General features: G+C 38.0%; 1 protein-coding gene across 1 annotated transcript in view; it reads right to left on the reverse strand.

Annotated features, from left to right (window-relative positions):
• oca2 (oculocutaneous albinism II) overlaps positions 1-19,465 on the reverse strand; it is a 123,640-nt gene that overhangs the window by 33,339 nt on the left and 70,836 nt on the right. The window contains exons 19-21 of the mRNA XM_017718798.2: positions 8,867-8,994; positions 7,890-7,949; positions 5,662-5,766 (exon numbers count right to left, since the gene is read on the reverse strand). Coding sequence (XP_017574287.1) covers positions 5,662-5,766; positions 7,890-7,949; positions 8,867-8,994 — 293 coding nt within the window. The remainder of the gene's footprint in view (positions 1-5,661; positions 5,767-7,889; positions 7,950-8,866; positions 8,995-19,465) is intronic.

A 19,465-nucleotide genomic window follows, 5' to 3' on the forward strand; every position in this document is an offset into this window, starting at 1 on the left:
CAGAAATTCTTGATGAATGGACCAATAGAAAATGTCCAACGTTACTTTGAATAATACTTTACATTAACTTACATTAGTTAAAATTGTTTTTGCCTTCTTTTGCAAAGTTACCGTTTTGGACATATCAAAATAAACAAGGTACAAATTTTAACCTGATTAATACATTTTTTATCTTAAAAATTGTATTTTGCTAAACTGACTGACCATCAGTGGCATCATTAGTAAGAGTTAACCACAACAAGTCTCAGCTAGTCACATAAAAAAAAAGATCAGTTTAACATTTGTGATGAGTTCTAGTGTTTAGAAACTCTCTGCTGTAGTTCTGCTCCTGAGGCTCTTTCTGCCTGAATAACCTCAGAGGATCAGCGACGGAAAAACAGGATGAAATTAAACTCTGTTTTATTACATGTTGTCACACAACAGGAAGTAATTGCACCCGCAGTACTGTACACACACTGATTGTGAATCTAAATAGATATCACATATTTAATGCAAACACGCTTTCTGATGTGTCAGACCACTGAAGCGAACCACCAAACAGAGGGGGAGAGGGGGAGAGAGAGAGAGAGAGAGAGAGAGAGAGAGAGAGAGTGCATAAGCGCAAGGGGAACAAATGGGGGTTATTCTTTTTCAGCCTGATGAGAGTTTACAAAATCAATGTGATCCATTACTGCCAGAGCTATACTCTAAATATTCAATGCTATTCTGCTCCATGTTTACCCTTTTCACATTAGACAGAAGATGGGATGTGAGGACATAATGGAAAAAATAGATACATGAAACTAAGAAACAGGCAACACATAAAAAAGATGAAGAGCTATAGATAAGAAAAGAGAGGCAGAGCAACAGAGGAAGAGAGTTACACATTTAGACCTAGTTTTAAGAAACAGAAACCAGGCCTACACTCTTAAATAAACATGCTAATAAGGGTTCATTGAGTGATGCCATAGAAGAACCAAGTTTGGTTCCTTAAAGAACCATTTCTGAAAAAATGAGTTGAAAACAACCTTTAATGGCTTAAAGAACCTTTATATAAGATACAGGCACTTTGCCACCTGAAGGGTTCTTTCTAGAACATTATGTGGAGGTTCACTCTAAGCATTTTTTGAGCATTTACTTTTTAAAAAGTTCTTCACACTTATACACTTCATTCACAAAAATGGTTCCAGCCACTTGCTTAGGGAACCAAAAGGGGTTCTTATATGCTGTTGTACAAAAAAAATCTTTTCTGCCCTTTTCTTTATTTTAAAAGCTTAGTTTGAAGAAAAATAAACGTAACCCACTGAATTTTGAGCTGGTTTAAGTAAAATAAACAGAGTTTGAGGAAAAAGAATTGATGTATCTTTAGAATTGAATTAACTTTAGGCCTAGTTAACTTTAAAGAAAAGTAAAACCTCTTTGAATAAACTTATTCACTGAACTTTAGGTCTAGTTTGAGAAAAGATAAACTTTTTCACCTTTTCATTTCAAGTGAAATTATCTTAAATTCAGTTGTTATGTCTTATATTTTTCATATTGATATTGTTGTAAGAATATTATGAGATTATGTAACTTATTTATAGATATTTGTATTGTTTTAAGTCATTTTATGTAGTGAAATTGTCTTATTCTATTGGCTGATAATTGCGTTTGTTTTAAAATGTATTCCTTGAGACAAGCAGCATTATCTGCACTGTCTTGACACAAATTAAATTACTGACCAGTAGAATGAGACAATTTCATGATACAAAATGATTTAAAACAATTAAAAGACATATAGAAAGATTTTATAGTACCCTATACAATGATGTCATAATGAGAAACATTAGACATGCTGACTGGATTTAAGATGCCACTTTTTGCAGTATAGTTGAAAGAAAACAAAGAAAATGTAACTCACTGAACTTGAGTCTAGTTTTAGGTAAATAAACATCTCACTGAACTGTCAATGGTGACTTTTATTACACACTTCTATAACTCCAGTTTGCTTTGTACTTTGTGCTAAATAGTAAGCCTTAGAATGTAATAGGCCTGGAGTTTAAAGGTTTAAAGAAAATAAATTGAATTTACTGAATGTTAGGCCTAGTTTGAGGCAGGAGACAACTTACTGAACTTTAGGTTTAGTTTGATTAATTTTAGCTTCAAGTATCCAATTCTCTACCCAACTTAACAGTAGCTTTGATTTCCAGCAGGACAGAGGACACAAGAAGACATTTTCAAATGCAACCCAAACATCACTTTGGTGATTTCCGGAAGCTATTGTCAATTTTGTTGTATAACTGCCCAAAACCAGGCTTTAGTCATTCTTTAGAAACCTAATACTCTTATTGTTGGAGTTTGACGTGCTAGCCTGAAGTGGGCAGCCAAGTCAGGGCAGCTGCAGTGGATTGTGTCATGCTGTTCATTTGGCCATGCAGTATTGGCAGCAGGATCTCTCATCTGCTCTGTGCCACTCATCATTTTAGCCCAAAGCATGGGGAACTCACACTCCAGGCCAATTCTAGTCCAACTGACCAGTCACTCTCTCCAGCTCTCCACTCAATCACACACTATACAACAGTCACTTTACACAGGTAAGAGACACTATGTTCAGTATTCAGCCAGCGAAAAGGACATAATTACAAACTTTCTGCAAAGAAGCTTCTTCTCTTTATTATGGTACTGGACTTCAAAGAGAATATTCTAATCCTTGAGAAGCAACAAGCATCAGCATTCATTATTAAATTGTATTCAAATTCTGGCTGTAATATGTTGCACAAATCCCTTCCAAAATGGTTTAAGATGATCTGCTGTTTGATGGTGAATGAGGATGAGGAAAAGCACAGTCATTTTTAAAGACCATCAGCAATGGATAATTTACTGATAAAAGTGAATATGATTCATCATTCAGTCATAATCTTGCTTTTGTTTTCATGGGTTTTTTTTTTTTTTTGCTTTTTGCTTAAAATTTCTTATTCATAAGACATGTGGTACATGTGGGTAGGTGTTATTGCCAACAATGTGAGCATGTGCAATGATGATGGTCCTTCATGTATTTGACGTTTTGTTTGTTTGACAGTGTTAATGTGTGTGGCCAAGTGCGTTTGTTTTTGTACATTTCCAGGACAAAACTTCTGTATAACTATGTAGGAAAACAGGGCTAACCTATAGGAACAACAAAACAGTTCTTACAAGGTAAAGTATTGTTTACCAAATCTATATGTTTCACAATTTAAAAGAGAAAGGACAAAACCATGTCTTTTTGGAAACTAAAATTAAGGTTAGGGTTAGGTTCCTATATATGAAATTATGTAGTTTATATAGGCCAGGGGTGGCCAACCTTTCAGACACCAAGAGCCAGAAAAAAATGCTCATTACTACTAGGAGCCACAGGCTATATTTACACAAACATTTATAGTTTTTAAACCCATTTTACTACCTGTCATGTAGATGAGTTTAGTGGGACTTCTAGCATTCTTTGTTTTCCACAATCCGTTTCAAATCTGGCTTGTATTCAGTTGTTGCTACTCGAAGCAGTTCTTTCACATGTGTATCAGTAAGAACAGAGCAATGCTTTGAATTCACATGTTTCAGGGTGGAAAATACTGATTCACAAACATAGGTTGAGCCGAACATTGGCAGGAGCTTCAATGCAGCTTGTTTTACATTGGCATACTTCTCCACAGGCACGATTTTCCAGAATTCCAGGGTTCCCTCACTCAGAACAGACCTGAGTCTGTCATCTTCAAAAAGTTCAGTCATCTCCATTTGAGATGTAGCTTCATCTGTCACCAATGGGGGTTTCAAACAATCTGAATCAGCAGCAAAAGGGTTAACAAGGAATGTAATTTGTGGCCTTTTCAGCTGTAGATTATGGAATCTGTCCTCAAAGTTCTGGCATGCAGTGAGGTGAAGTGGCGCTGAAGATTGGAAGCTTTAAAATTGGATAACGACGTTTGGCATATCTAACAGAACGGCTTCCCTTTCCACTTAATAAAAAAATACAGATCTTCCCGCTCTGGTAAGGTTTTGTGTTCATCTTCATATTTTTGTTTGGCTTTACATTTGCCCAACGCTGCCATGTTTCGGCGGTTGGATAGCTAGTAGCCTGGCTCAGTGCGTGGTTTCTGCTGCAACGTTCTCCTTGCAGGGGGAGGGGCAGGGTAGTAGCATCATCGTGGCAAACAGACTTTGGCTTCTTCCGTGGAAAATTCAAGCAGTGACTCAAATATGCTACAAGTGTGCAAAAAAAAAAAAAAAATTTTATTGCAAATAGAAGAGGCTCGCGAGCCGCGGGTTGGCCACCACTGATATAGGCAACTATTATTAAATATTTATAATAATACTAATCAACCCTTAACCTTGTGGAGACAGGCAAGATTTGGCAAAATGTGTTGAGAATTCAGCAGAATAATGAGTGCTGAACTGTTTACACCCACTAAAGCGTTCATATTATAAAAATCTCAACAAATCCGTGGGGAGAAAAAAATGTCTTTTATTTAATTTTTAATTAATGTTGTGCTGTAACCTGAATTCACCATTGTTCATTCAAAATATACAAAAACACTTGCAGTAGACTTATTCAAATTGAAATATTCAAAATTTAAATGTCCCAAGGAGACTTTTAAACCTACCCATTTTCTTGAACTAGACACCTGGCATCCTTTCTTTGCTGCAAATTCATTAATACTTGGGCTAAATTTCTGAGCTATGGAGCTGACATTAGGTGCTAATACTGGTTGAACTGCAGCTGAAATTCAGCTCGTGTGTTTGGTGATATGACTGGTGTGAAATTGCACAGAATTGTGTAGAACTGAGGTGTAACCACTGTCCCATAGATTGTTGTTGGGGTAGGAGAGTCAGAGTACACATTACTTTGCTTTCCATGCTGGGAACTGTAGTGCAGTACATTGTGAGATGGGCTAATATTAATATAAAATTAAAATACTTTTGCAGGCCTGTGAGGATTGTGTTGTCGGCCTGATTCAACCTGTGAGCCGTGTTTTTAAACACATGGGATTTAGACAGCTGAAATGGCAAACTTTGAATGGCCTACACAAACTCAACTACATAGGCTCATTAACATCACATATTTCACACCATTTTCAGTGGTTTTTGGTTTGCAAGGCATTTGCTTGCATGAGCTAATAAAATTTTGAAATTAAATGACACTTCATCCGTGTCATTGCTTTGTTTCTTGAAGCCAATGGGAATAACAAAGTATATCTACATCAACTTGCAGAATATCCTGCAGCACAGTGCAGCAGTAAACATGAGTCTTCTAGCGCCCCCATAGGCCCCTATTAAAAAGCACCTATGTAATCCAGACCAATACACTTACATTTACTTAGTTGCAGAGTCAAACATATCAACACAGCACACAAGAAGCTGGGATTCAGATTAGAACTACAGAAGATTTGAAGGATCAAAATAAGAAAATGCATTAATCATGGAAAAAAATATTTTAAAACACCTTCAGGACTTTTTCTTCTTTAGATATATTTCTTTATTTTGCTAAAATCTTCTTGAACACTCAAGGTCACATCTGCTGTAGATAACCTGTGACCACATCACAGCTGTGATGTTATGTGCAATAACACACAAAGTTGAATGCACTACTGTTCAAATGGGACATATGTATGACCCCACGTCCTGGCAAGGTGTAAAAACAAATGTGAGTGTATGTGTGATGGAGCTTTTTACCATGGTGGCAGTGAAGGGGATGTTGTCTATGAGAGAGGAGGCCAAGGCTGAGACCCACATGACCAGGATGATGGCGATGGCCAGCCGCTCGGCCTCTGGCACAGCCTGGGAGAGGAGATAACAACACAAACATGTTACTACCAAACACTCTGCTTTGGATAAACACACACTCACACGCCTCTCTGTGTGTGTGTCACCCTCGTCTCTTCACAGGCCTGTGGATAACAGCAGTGAGGTGGGAGGTCTAACAGGCTGTGTATTCATGACACAGACACGCTGCATTCATTATCATTGCATTCAGTCTGTTACTTTATGCCCCGACAATCACAGACTCACAAGCCCTGTGCCCCTGTCTTTTCCTTTTTCTCTGAAACAATATAGATCTGAATTCTTATCTTTTGTTTTTTACACAATCTCCCTCTCTCTCTTCCCCTCTCTCTCTTTCTCTCTCTCTCTCTCTGGTCTCAGTGTGGGTGGTGTGGATTCGCTCCCCAGCAGCACCTGTCATGAGTAATTACAGTGAGTGTAAAAGGCTCCCATAGCAAACGCAAGCTGACGGCTCCATCAGACTGTGATCTCCAGCCGGCCGCAGCAGCGACTGAGCAAAATCTCTACAACTGTAATATGACCCTCCAAACCTAACTAAAGCCACCAGTCAAGCATAAAGATGGAGAATAACTACAGTCGCAGACAGGCAGACACCAACTTCACTTAATCTGATCTGAATGAAGTTGGTACCATTCATGCTGGTGCCATTTGCAACTCAATATTAGGCCAGTAGGCCAATTTCAGGGTAGTAACTAATAGCAATGAAATTGTTTATGTTTTAGTTAGGCCATATAAATAATTACAAATAAATAATTAATTGGTTATATGGTCACTGTGTGCAACTATTGGCCAAATTGTTTTTTCTTCCTTTTAGTATTTCACAACTAACTATGGACACAGCTTGAGCTCAAATTACCATTATCCTAAACTCAATGGATTGAGAACACACAAATGTATATTCTGTTTGTTAAAAAATCTACTTATTTTTCAGTAAAACTGCATAGTTAAGCATCTAAAATGTTCTTCACCGTGGTTTGATGTGAAATGCCCAATTCTAGAGAAACTTACCAAGTCACTTCACAGTTGTTCACAGTGGTGGTGATAGAAATCAGACATCTGAAACCTTTAATGCCTCTAAAAGCTCCCTCACAAAACGTAATTACATGAAATTGTTAGGGAAATGCTGTTTACTGCTTAATACTCAAATTTACAATAGTTTTGACAAAGTTTTGGTCTGAAGCCAGAGAAGTAGAGAGGTACAAGAACGACATGTTAAGGCAAAATCAGTTTTACCCTTATTTTAACATATCAAGACATCACGACCCCTGTCATTACCACTGTAAAGAAATCTGAGCTGGTAATTTCTCTATGTCAACCATTTCACATTAAACTACTCTGATAGATTTTGTTTAGTCCACACTGACTGAAAATGTTTATTTTTATGATTTTCCATCAAGAAACACATTTTGATGAATTTAACATATTGGAACATCAAAAACTGAGTTGTGAAAAAGTTATGGCACATTTTGTGTTAAATGTATGTTAAACAAAGCTAATAATCAGAAATTATGCACTAAAATTAGCAGAAAAATGCTGTATTTAAGTTACTCTGTAGAGGATGTGAGAAAATCGACAGAACATGTCATTTCAACCAGGGTGTCAAAACTTTTCTTACTGTAACTATAAAAACCAACAACTCTGGCTAAATAACTGCATTCAGCTTAAGTAATTGTAATCAAACAATGATGTATTGTATGTGACAAGCCTAATTCTAGTTTATATTCTAGGCTTTTAAAAACATTGTTGTGCAAACCACGCACACTGTCACATTATATGTTGTATACATAAATTCAAGTTAAGAACATTGGGCCTAATTCACCAATATCTTCCAAAGTTTTTCTTAAATTTGTTCTTGAGAAAAGTCCTAAGAAAAAGTCTGTCAGATTCATGGCGTGTTCTTAAATCGCAGAACTGTTTGCACCTTTGTGCTCTTGAGTGTGTAGATTCTGTTCTTCCCTAAGAACAAATCCCAAATAAGAAAAAATTGGTGAATATTAGAAACGTAATCTTAAGACCGGTTGGTGAATGAGGCCCATTCTATTATCTCCTATTAAGTTACTATTTCTAAGATCAAGGTTTTGTTATGAAAGTAATCCATTTTTTTTTTGAAGGAGACTCACTTTTATTAACAACGCTGTCTGCTCCCCAATGTAGTCAATGAGCTGCAACTGGGCCAAAGCCTTTGAAACACAAAGAAAATGCAGGATCAATTTATTAGTCTCTCTGGGGGGGAAAAGACAACACAAAAGGAGACGTTAAAGTAGCATTTAACTGCACTGCCCCAAATTTCCATCCACTAAACACTGCTCAAGTGTCTGTTTTTGAAATACGCCAGCTTCGGCCGCTGTGCGTTCAGGAACACAATGGTGATGATGGTGTTTGTGTGTTAGCTCTTATGCAGAGAGTAAATAGTTTATCTTGGAGCTGTGCTAAGCTCCCCGCCGGGCCCCAGAGTGGAGTTTCCCTCCACTGTCCTGTCCTCCTCACAAAACAAAGGATTAAAACGCCAAGTGTAAACAGCCTAGCAAGCACTTCTACTGCTGACTCCCTCATTTTGAAGTTTGGTTCTTTTCCCTGATGTTATGGGCATGAAGTAATATATTAAGATGATCTAAATATTGCCAATGTACACATACAGTATAATCAGTACTGTATCACCAGGGCCTAGAGATCAGACTTTGCGTGGAGAAAGTTCCAGGTACAATATGCTACTTTTGTGTGTTAGACGTTTAGAGATTTTTCTAAATACTTTTGAAACAAATGAGTGTGGCTTCATTGATGGCGTGTAATAACAATGTATTAAACACCAGGCAGGTTGAGCTTTGGCACTATAATTGGGATATTGCAGGATGGTCCGCCCTCACCCCTCTGTTAATCTGCACAGTGCTAGCTAATGCAGCTAGAGTGGATTTGGCCATGACTAAATTAAAATTAAATAGCTCTTTTACATAAAGAAAACCTTTAAAAGTTTTAACTGAAAAATAATGACAAAAGTAGTGACAAAAATTCACATTAAAAAATAAAAAAGCAAGTGTCCAAACTTTGTTGGGTTGTGTGTGTGTTTTTGTATGTGTGTATGATTTGAACTTTGCCATACCTCCATGAGCACAAAGAGTGCAGCAAAGAAGAGCAGTGTGGCCCATTCCACTCTGTGCAGAATGATCTCAAAGTCCTGAATGTCAGCCAGAATCAGCAACCATAGAGCCCCCAAGATAGCAATCCAACCTGCAGAACGCAAGCAGCACATCAGCTAATAACAATAAGTCAATAAGTCCCAAAGTACAAGAACTGTCTACGTCTCTACATGCTAATTAGCTCCAGTTAAAGTAAGGAACTAGACTCGTAAATTAGATCACCATTCATCTGTAATGGTTTATGAATGCTGCTTATGGATTTACACAAATTTCCCAACACCGAGTAAAATGACAGGTTTCTGCAAATTGCAGTGCATAATTTCTATTTGCTGAGTTTAATAAATTTGCTAAACAAAGGTTTTTAAAGAATTACATCTTGAACGTATTGTTCTTTGTCATTGTTGCTATGTGGGTATGCAAAATCCAATCAATCATTCTCATCTGTCTCATTATCAGACACAACATTACAGTCCACCTGTCTCTCAGCTTCTTTGGAAAGTCCATCACAAAAAAGGTTTGTGTAAAAGTGTAACTGCTTGTACAAAATGAAAACTAGAATATTTTGACTAAAAAACTAACTAAACACAATCTAAAATGAAAGTGGTTAATTATCAAATGTGCTATAAAAGTGCTGTAGCTTCCGTATTTTTTTCCAAATATGTTGAATTCAGCAAATAAACAGTAACTGTGGATTAAATTGTGCAAAAGTGTGTTCTCATGTTCATTTATCTTTATTTAGAAAACATGGAATTAGATTTTTTACATACTACTGTATACAACTAATCAGCTGAGACATTTGGTGTCTGAAGTTAGCTTCATTAGTTTGGCACAGGAGTTATAAGGCTTATGTATCTAACAAGTAATGCATTAGCATCATGTAAATTGCAGATTATCATCACACACTTGCCTCAAATGTGCTGAGTTCTAAAATAATCACTTACATAGTATGACATACTGTTTTCTATAAAACTGGACAAAAGCATTGACAAAATTCCTGCCTCAAGATGGCTGCTACTGTTCTTAACTATGCCACAATTTCCAACAACTTGGCGCAGTTTCAGGCGAGTGAGTGATTTAGAGAGATTCCAACTGATGAGGTGTAAACTTTCATTAGATACATTAGCCTTGTAGCTCCAGTGATAAAACTAAAGAAGATGAAGAAGCATACTTCAATCACCAAACATTTGGGGTGAGAGGAAAACTGTGCAAATTTGATTTTTCACTGAACGGTTGCTTAATGCTTCTTCAGCCTTTCAGCCTCTCCTCCTTATCTCTCTCATACACACCAAACAATCAGCAAGACTGACCCCGCACCGCAACCTAAAATCAAGCATTCCACTCATGCACATCCTTCAATCAGCAGGAGTCAAAGCCAACAGTGCCACTCAATTAGAAACCCACTCCATCCCACCCGCACGAGTCTAATAAACACACAGCATGTGTCAAACACACCACACTAAAGCCTTTGTCACCAGCACACAGGACTAAACCTAGAAGCAAACTGGAACATCCAGTCTCCAAACAGACTAAGCCTAGTCTAAAGCCTTTCAATCAGGAGTCCTCAGGCAGAGTGCAGTTTAGTCCAGGACTGTGTTCATGTAAAGAGCAGGAATAGAATGTTACCAAGACTTTAGATCTAATGTAATAATATATAGCTTTTCTTAAAAGACTAGTAAACGTGTCAGTGAGTATTGTCACCAACATCTGTCAATTTATAGTGGCTTAAAGATGAAAATGTGACAAAATGCTGAATAATTATGTCTTGTTTCTGTACAGTTTACTATTACCCTGTTTTCTCTCCAATTTAGTCCTGTCCACTTTGCCTTGCTTGCTAGGTCTCCCCCACGGCAGGACATGCTTCCAGTCACATGGATCCAGCCACTGTGTCTTTTCAAACTGACACTAACACAGTGTCACTAGAGAGTTCAGCATGCTTGGAGGATAATAACGGTTAATGACACCTGCATTATATAAGCTAACAGACCCCCACATTTGTTAATGTCATGAGTGATGAGGGGAGAAGGAGGCAACCCTGTGCCCTGTGGATGGCGGTGGCAAAACAAAAATCAAACTTGTGATCTTGCTGTATTTATTGTACTAGTCATGTTTCCTTGTTGAGGTCAACTATAATTAACATTGTACTCTTTATTTTAGATGTCCTTCATCTTTTTAAATCAAGATTATTATATGGAATTGGCACTTGGAACTTCAATAACTCTCATCACTCCAAAATGTATGGAATCAATCAGTTCTAAAGATAATGTGTGGGCTAATTTGTTACAAGACTAGATTAACTCTATTTAAAGAAAACTGACTACAAGCGATTACTAGATTTCTCAAGGCAAACATAAGTTTATGAGTTCAGATAATACTAAATGCAGGGTGTAAGACTGAAGAAGAAGGCAGAAAAATGTAGCAGTCTGCCACATATAGAGAGCCTGAGCTGCATTTCAAAAGTCCCTGAGGGACGACGTGTTAATTAGTTTTGTAAAATGTACAGGCTCCATCTGTATCTGTTAAAACCCACTTGCATTCTCTTCCACACTGCTTAAACACCTCTCTCAAATAACAATCAGCATCATTTCCACTGCTGGCAGAAAGCCTCTGACTGATGAACTGTCAAAATGACAGGCTTGCTAAAATAATGCATTCCATGGTATGTATCTTTCACTTTTCTCAAGCTTGATCTAACATACTTGTCCTTCAAATGTCTCTTCGAGTTTGAGGTTACATCACTGGACAATGAAAATATAGCCTGAGAAACTGAAAGTGAAGTGATATGCAGTTAGTGGCCTGGATCCCAAAGAATTCTGGGCTGACTCATTTAACGACAGGCGCAAAATGGTCGAATGTTAGCAGGAGAGTGTATGATACATCTGCTCGTTGCACCATTTACCTGTTCAGGCCAGCTGAACACAGCATGACCTCACCAGCAAAACAGCCAGTACTACAGCCCTCCATTAGACACTGCCAGGCCACAGCTGCCTGCACCATGGATGGCTTTTGTATCATGCCAGGCAATGGCCTTTGTTATAATGGCCACAGAGAGCAGGCTGATAATGGGGCTAAGCTTTAGAAATGACAAGAGGAATCATTTAGAGAACAGAAAGCCAGAAATGTTGGTAGCTGGCTGGTGTGTTAGGTTCTTATTGTGCAGCACTGTAAATTAGTATTTGTGACTTGAGAATCAGTTTTGAAAAAAGTGTCAGAGTCTGAAATGTTGATGTGTGCAAAGGGCAAATCACATAATTTATTTATTCATACTGTTCAATACGGCTACTCTCTCAGATATTGTCTTACCCAGTGAAGACAAGGAGGGCCTTTTAGTAATCAGCAAAGCTATTTGCATGTTAATACATGCGGCATTCATAGAAAAATGGAACGTCAAATAGGAATCCCCAGACTAAAATTATTCTCATGATGATTCATTGAGGACAAAATATTGATGCTGACAAGGACAGCTTTCTTTCAGATGGCTTTCAGAGCCATTTTCATCAACAACAGTATCATATTCATCAATACCTGGTTCAGTCTTGTGTCGTCTGCTGATTACACAGGCTATATATCTACATTCATATACACATTCATGCCTATATTTATATCATTTTCATGTTTCATGGGTTCATGTTAATGAATAATTTTGCTATTATGTTACTCCTATAATGCTACTATAGTGTTACTTAATGATTTTATATTCATCTATACCTAATAGTCATATTCATATCTATATTTGTATCACGTTTGTGTTTATCCAATCATGTTCCACAAGATTTTGGAGTGTGTGTTTGCCCATAAATGCCCATAAGAGCATTTATGAGGTAAGGCAATGTAGTTGCATGAGAAAGTCAGGTAATCCCAATGGCATTCAGAAGGCTCGAGTTCTGGGCTCTGTGTAAGCCACACTAATGTAATCAAACCAATGTCTTTATGGAGCTTGCTTTGTGCACACTGGCACAGGGCCTTCCCCAAACTACTGCCTCAAATATGGACTATATGTATAATTGTCTAAAATGTCTTTGTAGTGATTCATCACACCAGATAACATATTTCTATTGCTCCAGAGTCCAATGGTGGCGTGCTTTACACCACTCCAGCCGATGCTTGGCATTGTGCATTGTGATCTTGTGTGCTTGTGTTTCATGCTTCCAACAGTTACACCAGTAACTCCAGAGGCCATTTCTAACACAACAAAGGATAGGTGATTTCCACAGCCCCACTCTATGAGTTTACATGGTCTAACACATTGTGACTGAGCTGTTGTTGCTCCTAGACACTATCATTTCTTACTTACTTTCATTACTTACAGTTTACTGGGGCAAATTTCACAAACTGACTTGTGGCAAGGGTGGCTGTGTGCTTGATTTTACACACGTGGTAGTAATGCATGTGGGCTGAAACACCTGAACTCAATAATTAGGAACAATGTCTACACTACTGTTACAGTAAATATAAATAACATTATATTCATTTATTCTTTTTTTATGATTTCATAACTGTATATACATGTTTTTCTCTTGTTCATGTCCAAATCTCTAACTAATGTGCGACCAAGTGGTTCATTAATCACTTCTCTCCAAGTCCCAGTGAGGTCACGCTAGTAACTGAGAGAGTAATAACACAGAGACCTCAGAAACTGCACAGTGTGATTTGCAACACCTTCTTGAGCTCCCTGCCTAATTCTCCAATTCTCCAATAATAACAGAGAGTCAGATGCCTCTACTGTGAGATACACAGATAATGTTCCTGGTCAAGCTTGGTCAGCCTAATCAAACAGTCATTATCAAAGCCTTGCATTTTTCTCCCTCTCTCTCCTTCACCCAAACACACACACAAACACACACACACACACACACACACCAGGATTATGCACAATTCCAGCAGCGAATGATCTCAAATGTTCCCACCCATCCTTGATAAGGAGAACGGGTGACTATGCTCCCACCTACCACAAACTTTGATTAAACAGGTGAGCGCTGGTGATTGCTATTGGGAAATCATTAAAGTACTGATGAGAGTGGGAGAAGAGTGAAGATGAAAGGGGGTGGGGGGGGAGTTAAGAGGAAAAGCGGTTGGAGGGAGGAAAAAGGAGAGTTTGAGAAGGATGGAGAAATGGAACCGTGAGAGTGGTATCCCCCATTTGGGCTCCACCCTTTTTCACCCTGGAACCTTCTATTCATTATTAGCTACACCTGCATTCTGTTGTTTATATTGTCTGTACATATGTCTTGTTAACTCCAGATGTGTATTTTTGTTCAGTCACATGCTTGTCAGGTTTCCTGCTTCGTAATTATGTGTTCAAGTGTGTATAAGTGTTCAAATGCTGAATTCAGAAACATAGTAAGCTAGTTAGCTAGCCTGATTCATTTGTTAACAATGTGCTTTTGTTAATTGCACATGAATACAGCAACAGCTGCCTTTGTCCTTTGTTGCTGAGAGGTCTTACATATGCTTCTCCCTTGCAGTTTCCCTGGATTCCTCTTGTTTACATATAGCCTAACTATTCACTGGTTTTGACCTCAGTTTATTTGTTTGGATTCTCTATGGTTTTGCCTTTTAATCATGATTAGAATGATGTTTTAATTATGCCTTTATAAACATGACTCGTGCTTAGAGCCAAGTATCTCCCTTCATTTCAATAGGGACCAAACGCCAAGGAAGGAGGCAGAGAAACAACAACTGACATAAGAAGGAAAAGCAAGGCGAGGCAGCGTGATACACAGTGGAATCTATAAATACGTGCTCTTCAGAATGTGTGATCAAGCAGGTTGGGTAAAAAGGAGCCTGTGTGTTTATGATGAATGTATGTTTGTGTGTGTTTTGACCTCACGAGCGTAGCCCTGGTGAGATGCTAATTGCAAATCAGCATTTGAGGCAGGTGGTCAGGGAGAGCAGCAGCTTGAAAGCAGAGAGCGAGTGAGAGAGAGAGAGAGAGAGACAGGCAGAAGGAAACAAAAAGCAGAGATAGAGGCTGCAAAGTGACGCAAGAAAACATTTTGTATTTGCTTCCTCTCCTTTCCGTGGCATCTTGACTTCGCTTTCATGTACCGTGTTAAATGCACAGTGATAGCAGTTACATTTCCAAAAAAGAAACCCTCGATGAACTCCAGCAGAAATGTTGTGCGATGGATTCAGGTAGCTCTAGTTTATTTGGAAGTAAAAAAAGTAGGCAGAAAGGAGCTTTTGATTTCCTCTCTACACTGCTATTCCCCATGGCATCCAGCTATAGATGGAGGTGGTTAGGAGGAGAGTACCAGGAAGCAAGGGAGAGAAAGAAAGACAGAAAAGAGCCAGAGAGTTCTGCAATTAAAAGAAGCCGGCTGAGGACTTGGGAGTTATTCTGCACAGGCTCATTCATCACAGGCAAAACAACTGCGGCACTCCAGGGTTCTAGGTGAGCTGCAGATGCGGCCTGGTCCCGCTTGTTTATCTTAAAGCCGGAATGTGAGAGCAGTCTCATCCTCTAAACAACGTGCCAACAGCCCTGCCTGACCCAGCATGCTGACAGCTAAAAAGCACAGCTGAAATTAATCATCTTCTCATTGTTCTGTGGCTCAGGTGATGAATCGTGTCTAGACAGTATTTAGAGGAAAAGGAAGTTTATGGCCGGACGTGATGAATTACAACACTGATACTTAATGCCTCTGTTGCTAGTGTACCGCTAAATTTGGAACAAATAAAAGTGCCAAACAAGTGGTCCCCGACTCTGGTTCTGGAGTACCCTTATTCTGAATACTTTGTTTTCTCTGTATGTTCAGAAGGGCTTGTTAATTAGCTGATGATTTGGAGCAGTTGTGTTAGAGCAGGGAAAACAAATATACTCAAGGCACAGCTATTTCAGGGGCCTGTCTTACTAAGCAGGATTACTTGCTTATATAGCTAACTATAAGCTAGTTTAGTTGAAGGTTTACATCTCACAGTAAACCCTCAGTATTTACTCTGGTGAAGTTTTCACTTGATTGTTGATTGTTCACTTCAATACCTTCAACTGAAAGCTGGAAAGCTGCACTTTAAGCTCATATTCATTATTCAATTTCAATGCCGATATGCTAAGGCGGACTTGGTAGATCGTTAAAATAACAATAAATTTGTTCAAATATTTATGGACTTGACTATATAAAAAGGGACAAGTATAACTATATTTCAGACTTTAAAAAATGTGTAAATTAGATTTTTTTTGTCAAACTGTTCTTTTAACACAAATTATCGATCGGTTGGCTGGTACAAAGTGCTGCTCCCATTGAAAAGAAATGGGTTTCTTTTCTGTCACACTATACTCCCACTGAGATTAGGCCTCTAAGCAATGCAGACTGAGATGTAGAAACATTTCTTGATTATGGAGCAATTTCATGACTCTCCAATAGTTCTTTCCTTTGTTCGCCTTGAGAGGTCAGTGATGCTGACCTAATGTTCTTAGGGGTCATATTCCTGGAGACTAGATCTGATAGAGTAGCACAGGCCTTAGTGTTCAACCCTGAAGGCACACTACAAATGGACTGAAAGGACAAGGACAAGTGTGGCAAAGGCTGGAATTGTGCAGTAATACTGAAAAGGGGTCAGGAGAGCAGTGGAGTTTAATTAAGTGTCACGGCTACAGAAGGGGAGCGAGCCAAAGATGAGTGAGCCACATTATCTGTGCACATACGTGCCTTCATTACCTCAGCATAATGTGTGCAACATGTTGCGCTCACACAGATGTGTGAGTGACTGCCTGTATTACTAAGGTTACTTAAGGTTTATGTAAGAAATTAGAGATGCTGCACATGAAATAGCACATTCAGGACCTGGTTTACTAAAGGCTTGAAGGTAAAAACTTGGCAAGACACACTAAAACATCCAAGATGATCTGCTAACATGGGATGAGGAGGGCAGCACTTCGCATTTTACAGGTCTATACTAATAAATATGCAGTTTGAAGCAATTCTACCAAATAGAATCAATGCAAACAGATTAAAACCACAGCCACAGCGTGACTAACTAAACCAAAAAATGACGATTTTTATATGTGAAATAATATAACACTGTGAAAAAAAGGATACTGAACTGTACTGTTTTAGGTACAAACCCTGTCACTGGGGTGGTTCCCTCTAGAGAACACCCACAGTAGCTTTAGCAAGGAAACATAATTGCACCATATTTTTAGTATTGTTATATTTGTTTTTTAGGTTTTACATCCTACATATGTACAGTTTTTAAAGGGGTCATAATCCTGTATATTTATTGTATTTGATCTTTTTTCCGTTAAGCTCTTCACATTACATTTCTGTGGTTTCCTGTAGCCAAAACATCCATAGTTCATTTAATTTTAATCTCCTTATTGCTTAAAATCGACCAGGCTGTTTTTGTTAGTGTGCCTTTAAAACTGACACATGTCAATATGTTCAGTTCTAACTGGCCACCCTGGGTACGGTGCCTCTTTTAAAAAATAAAAAATAAAAAACGTCCAGACTGACACACTCCTTTTAACTTCAATGTGAATGGGTAAGATGAACAGGGAGACATATGTAAATACATTGTTTTTTGTGACATCACAAAAACAATTAATTCAAAATGGACTGTTTTTTGTAGACTAGTTTCCATATATGAAATGTATGAACCCTCAGAGTCAACAATATATTTTAACAAACTTTAACAATCCTTATTTAACACATTATATCGAACTCTTATTTTTAAAAAGTGAAGAAAATTGTGGCTGCTCATGATATTAGTCCTGTCTTAACTCCAGGTTTATAAGTTATGAAAAGTAGCAAATCTTTAATATCTTACAAATATACAAAGTGAAAGTAGTGTATCTTTAAAAGTTACAGTGTTTATGGCACACAGTTGTAATACTTGACAGTTAAATGAAAATGACACAAACCAATGTACCCAGAAACCTTAACCCAGAAACCAATCTGATATGATTCACAGGGACATAAGGCTAGATCTTTGTTGTTGCTATTTCATTTTGAAAGCTTTTTTTTTCTCAAAACACTTCCTGGAATGTCAATTCTAATTACATCAGAATCAACAGTTAACCTTAACAAACCTTAATTAATCTTCCTAGAAACACTTTATTTTGGGTTTCCATTTCAATCTGTAGTCCTGAAATTCAGGTTATAATCTTGCGACTACTTTGCATGACTATGATCCAGCACCCATAACTGCAGACGAACAACATGTAGTTGCAGAAATCCACTTCCAATAAGCTGCTTTTAAGCCAGAATAGTTCTACATGGGTGGATAACTGCTGGACTATTCAATGCTGGACTATAATTTAACCTCTTAAAAACCCAGGCTTCTTACCTAATTACCTAATTGTAGTATTCATACAATTCATTTTTACACAAGCATCTCCAACCTCACCTCCAATTCACAGTCTGTTTGCTGCAATGTAAGCAAATGATTGTGAAAGATAAACAGCAAGATAAACATGGAAAGCAACTGTGGTCACCTTAAACAATTGGGATCAGCTCAAATAACTGCCATCAAGCCATTATGTAACAACTGTCACAGGCATGCTAATGTGCACATAATTTAAATGGAACTAAATTTGACTAACTAAGCCAACTTAGACAAAGCATGGTACCATGTTAGAGCGATAGACCAACATAAAAACAGAAAAGTAGAGCAAAATGAGGGCCTTCTGATGTTCCAGCCAAATACATTTGAATGTCTTATTGTTGCTCAAGCAACCCCATTATCACGGTAGTGCACTGTTTTATTTGCAGGCCTTTGTTGTGTTTTAGACCCAGCTGCAAATAATTACTTTGTCAACAGATGGCCTAATACATGCACCAATTAGCACCTATGCTAATATTGCTAACTTCATTAGCATAGCTCTCTCTATTGAAGCACTAGGGCTTATAATCAACAGAACAGAGCGATATTGTTGTACTTCCTCCTTGCAGAACATAAAATTAATACATACCAGTGTGTCTGACATGTCGGAAAGCAACAGGGTTTCTATACACATGCTTTTGTTTGTCTTTGCCGTCCAGTTATTTAGGGTGCCAAATTGAGGAAACAGTCATTTATAATTGCTAGGAAGTAAGGTTTTAATGATTTCAATGCAGCTATGAAAAGCTGTAAAAAACAACATTTGAAATTTAAAACTGTATCCAAATTTAGAACTGTACTTGTGGTCCCTGTAGACCACTTCTGAGGGTCTTTCATTTGCTGTCATTCAGGGAAACCACTGTTAATGATCAGAATTAGGCATCTGTGCATCCAATCAAAGAGGGCGTTACACTAGGAGCACAGACTCAAATGACTGGACTTATAAATTGTTGGGGCTGAAAAGTTTATGGCATATTTTGTTTATTTTTGCTGGCAAAGCAAGCTCTGAAATATGAGATCTCTATAATTCCCCTGGTCAAATTACATGTTTTGTTGATTTTCCAAAGGAACGCAAGTACAAATCCTCCAAAGAGAAGACACTTTGGCCCATTTTAATGCAAATTACTAGTTATTTGTTGATTCTAACATATTTGGAAAAACATGAACATAAAATGTGGCCTGTGCCAAAGTTCTAGCACATTTTACATTATTTGTTTATAAATAGAAATTATGCCATATTTATTTGT

This window comes from Pygocentrus nattereri, chromosome 26 (genome assembly GCF_015220715.1).
Source record: "Pygocentrus nattereri isolate fPygNat1 chromosome 26, fPygNat1.pri, whole genome shotgun sequence".
NCBI classification, from domain to species: domain Eukaryota; kingdom Metazoa; phylum Chordata; class Actinopteri; order Characiformes; family Serrasalmidae; genus Pygocentrus; species Pygocentrus nattereri.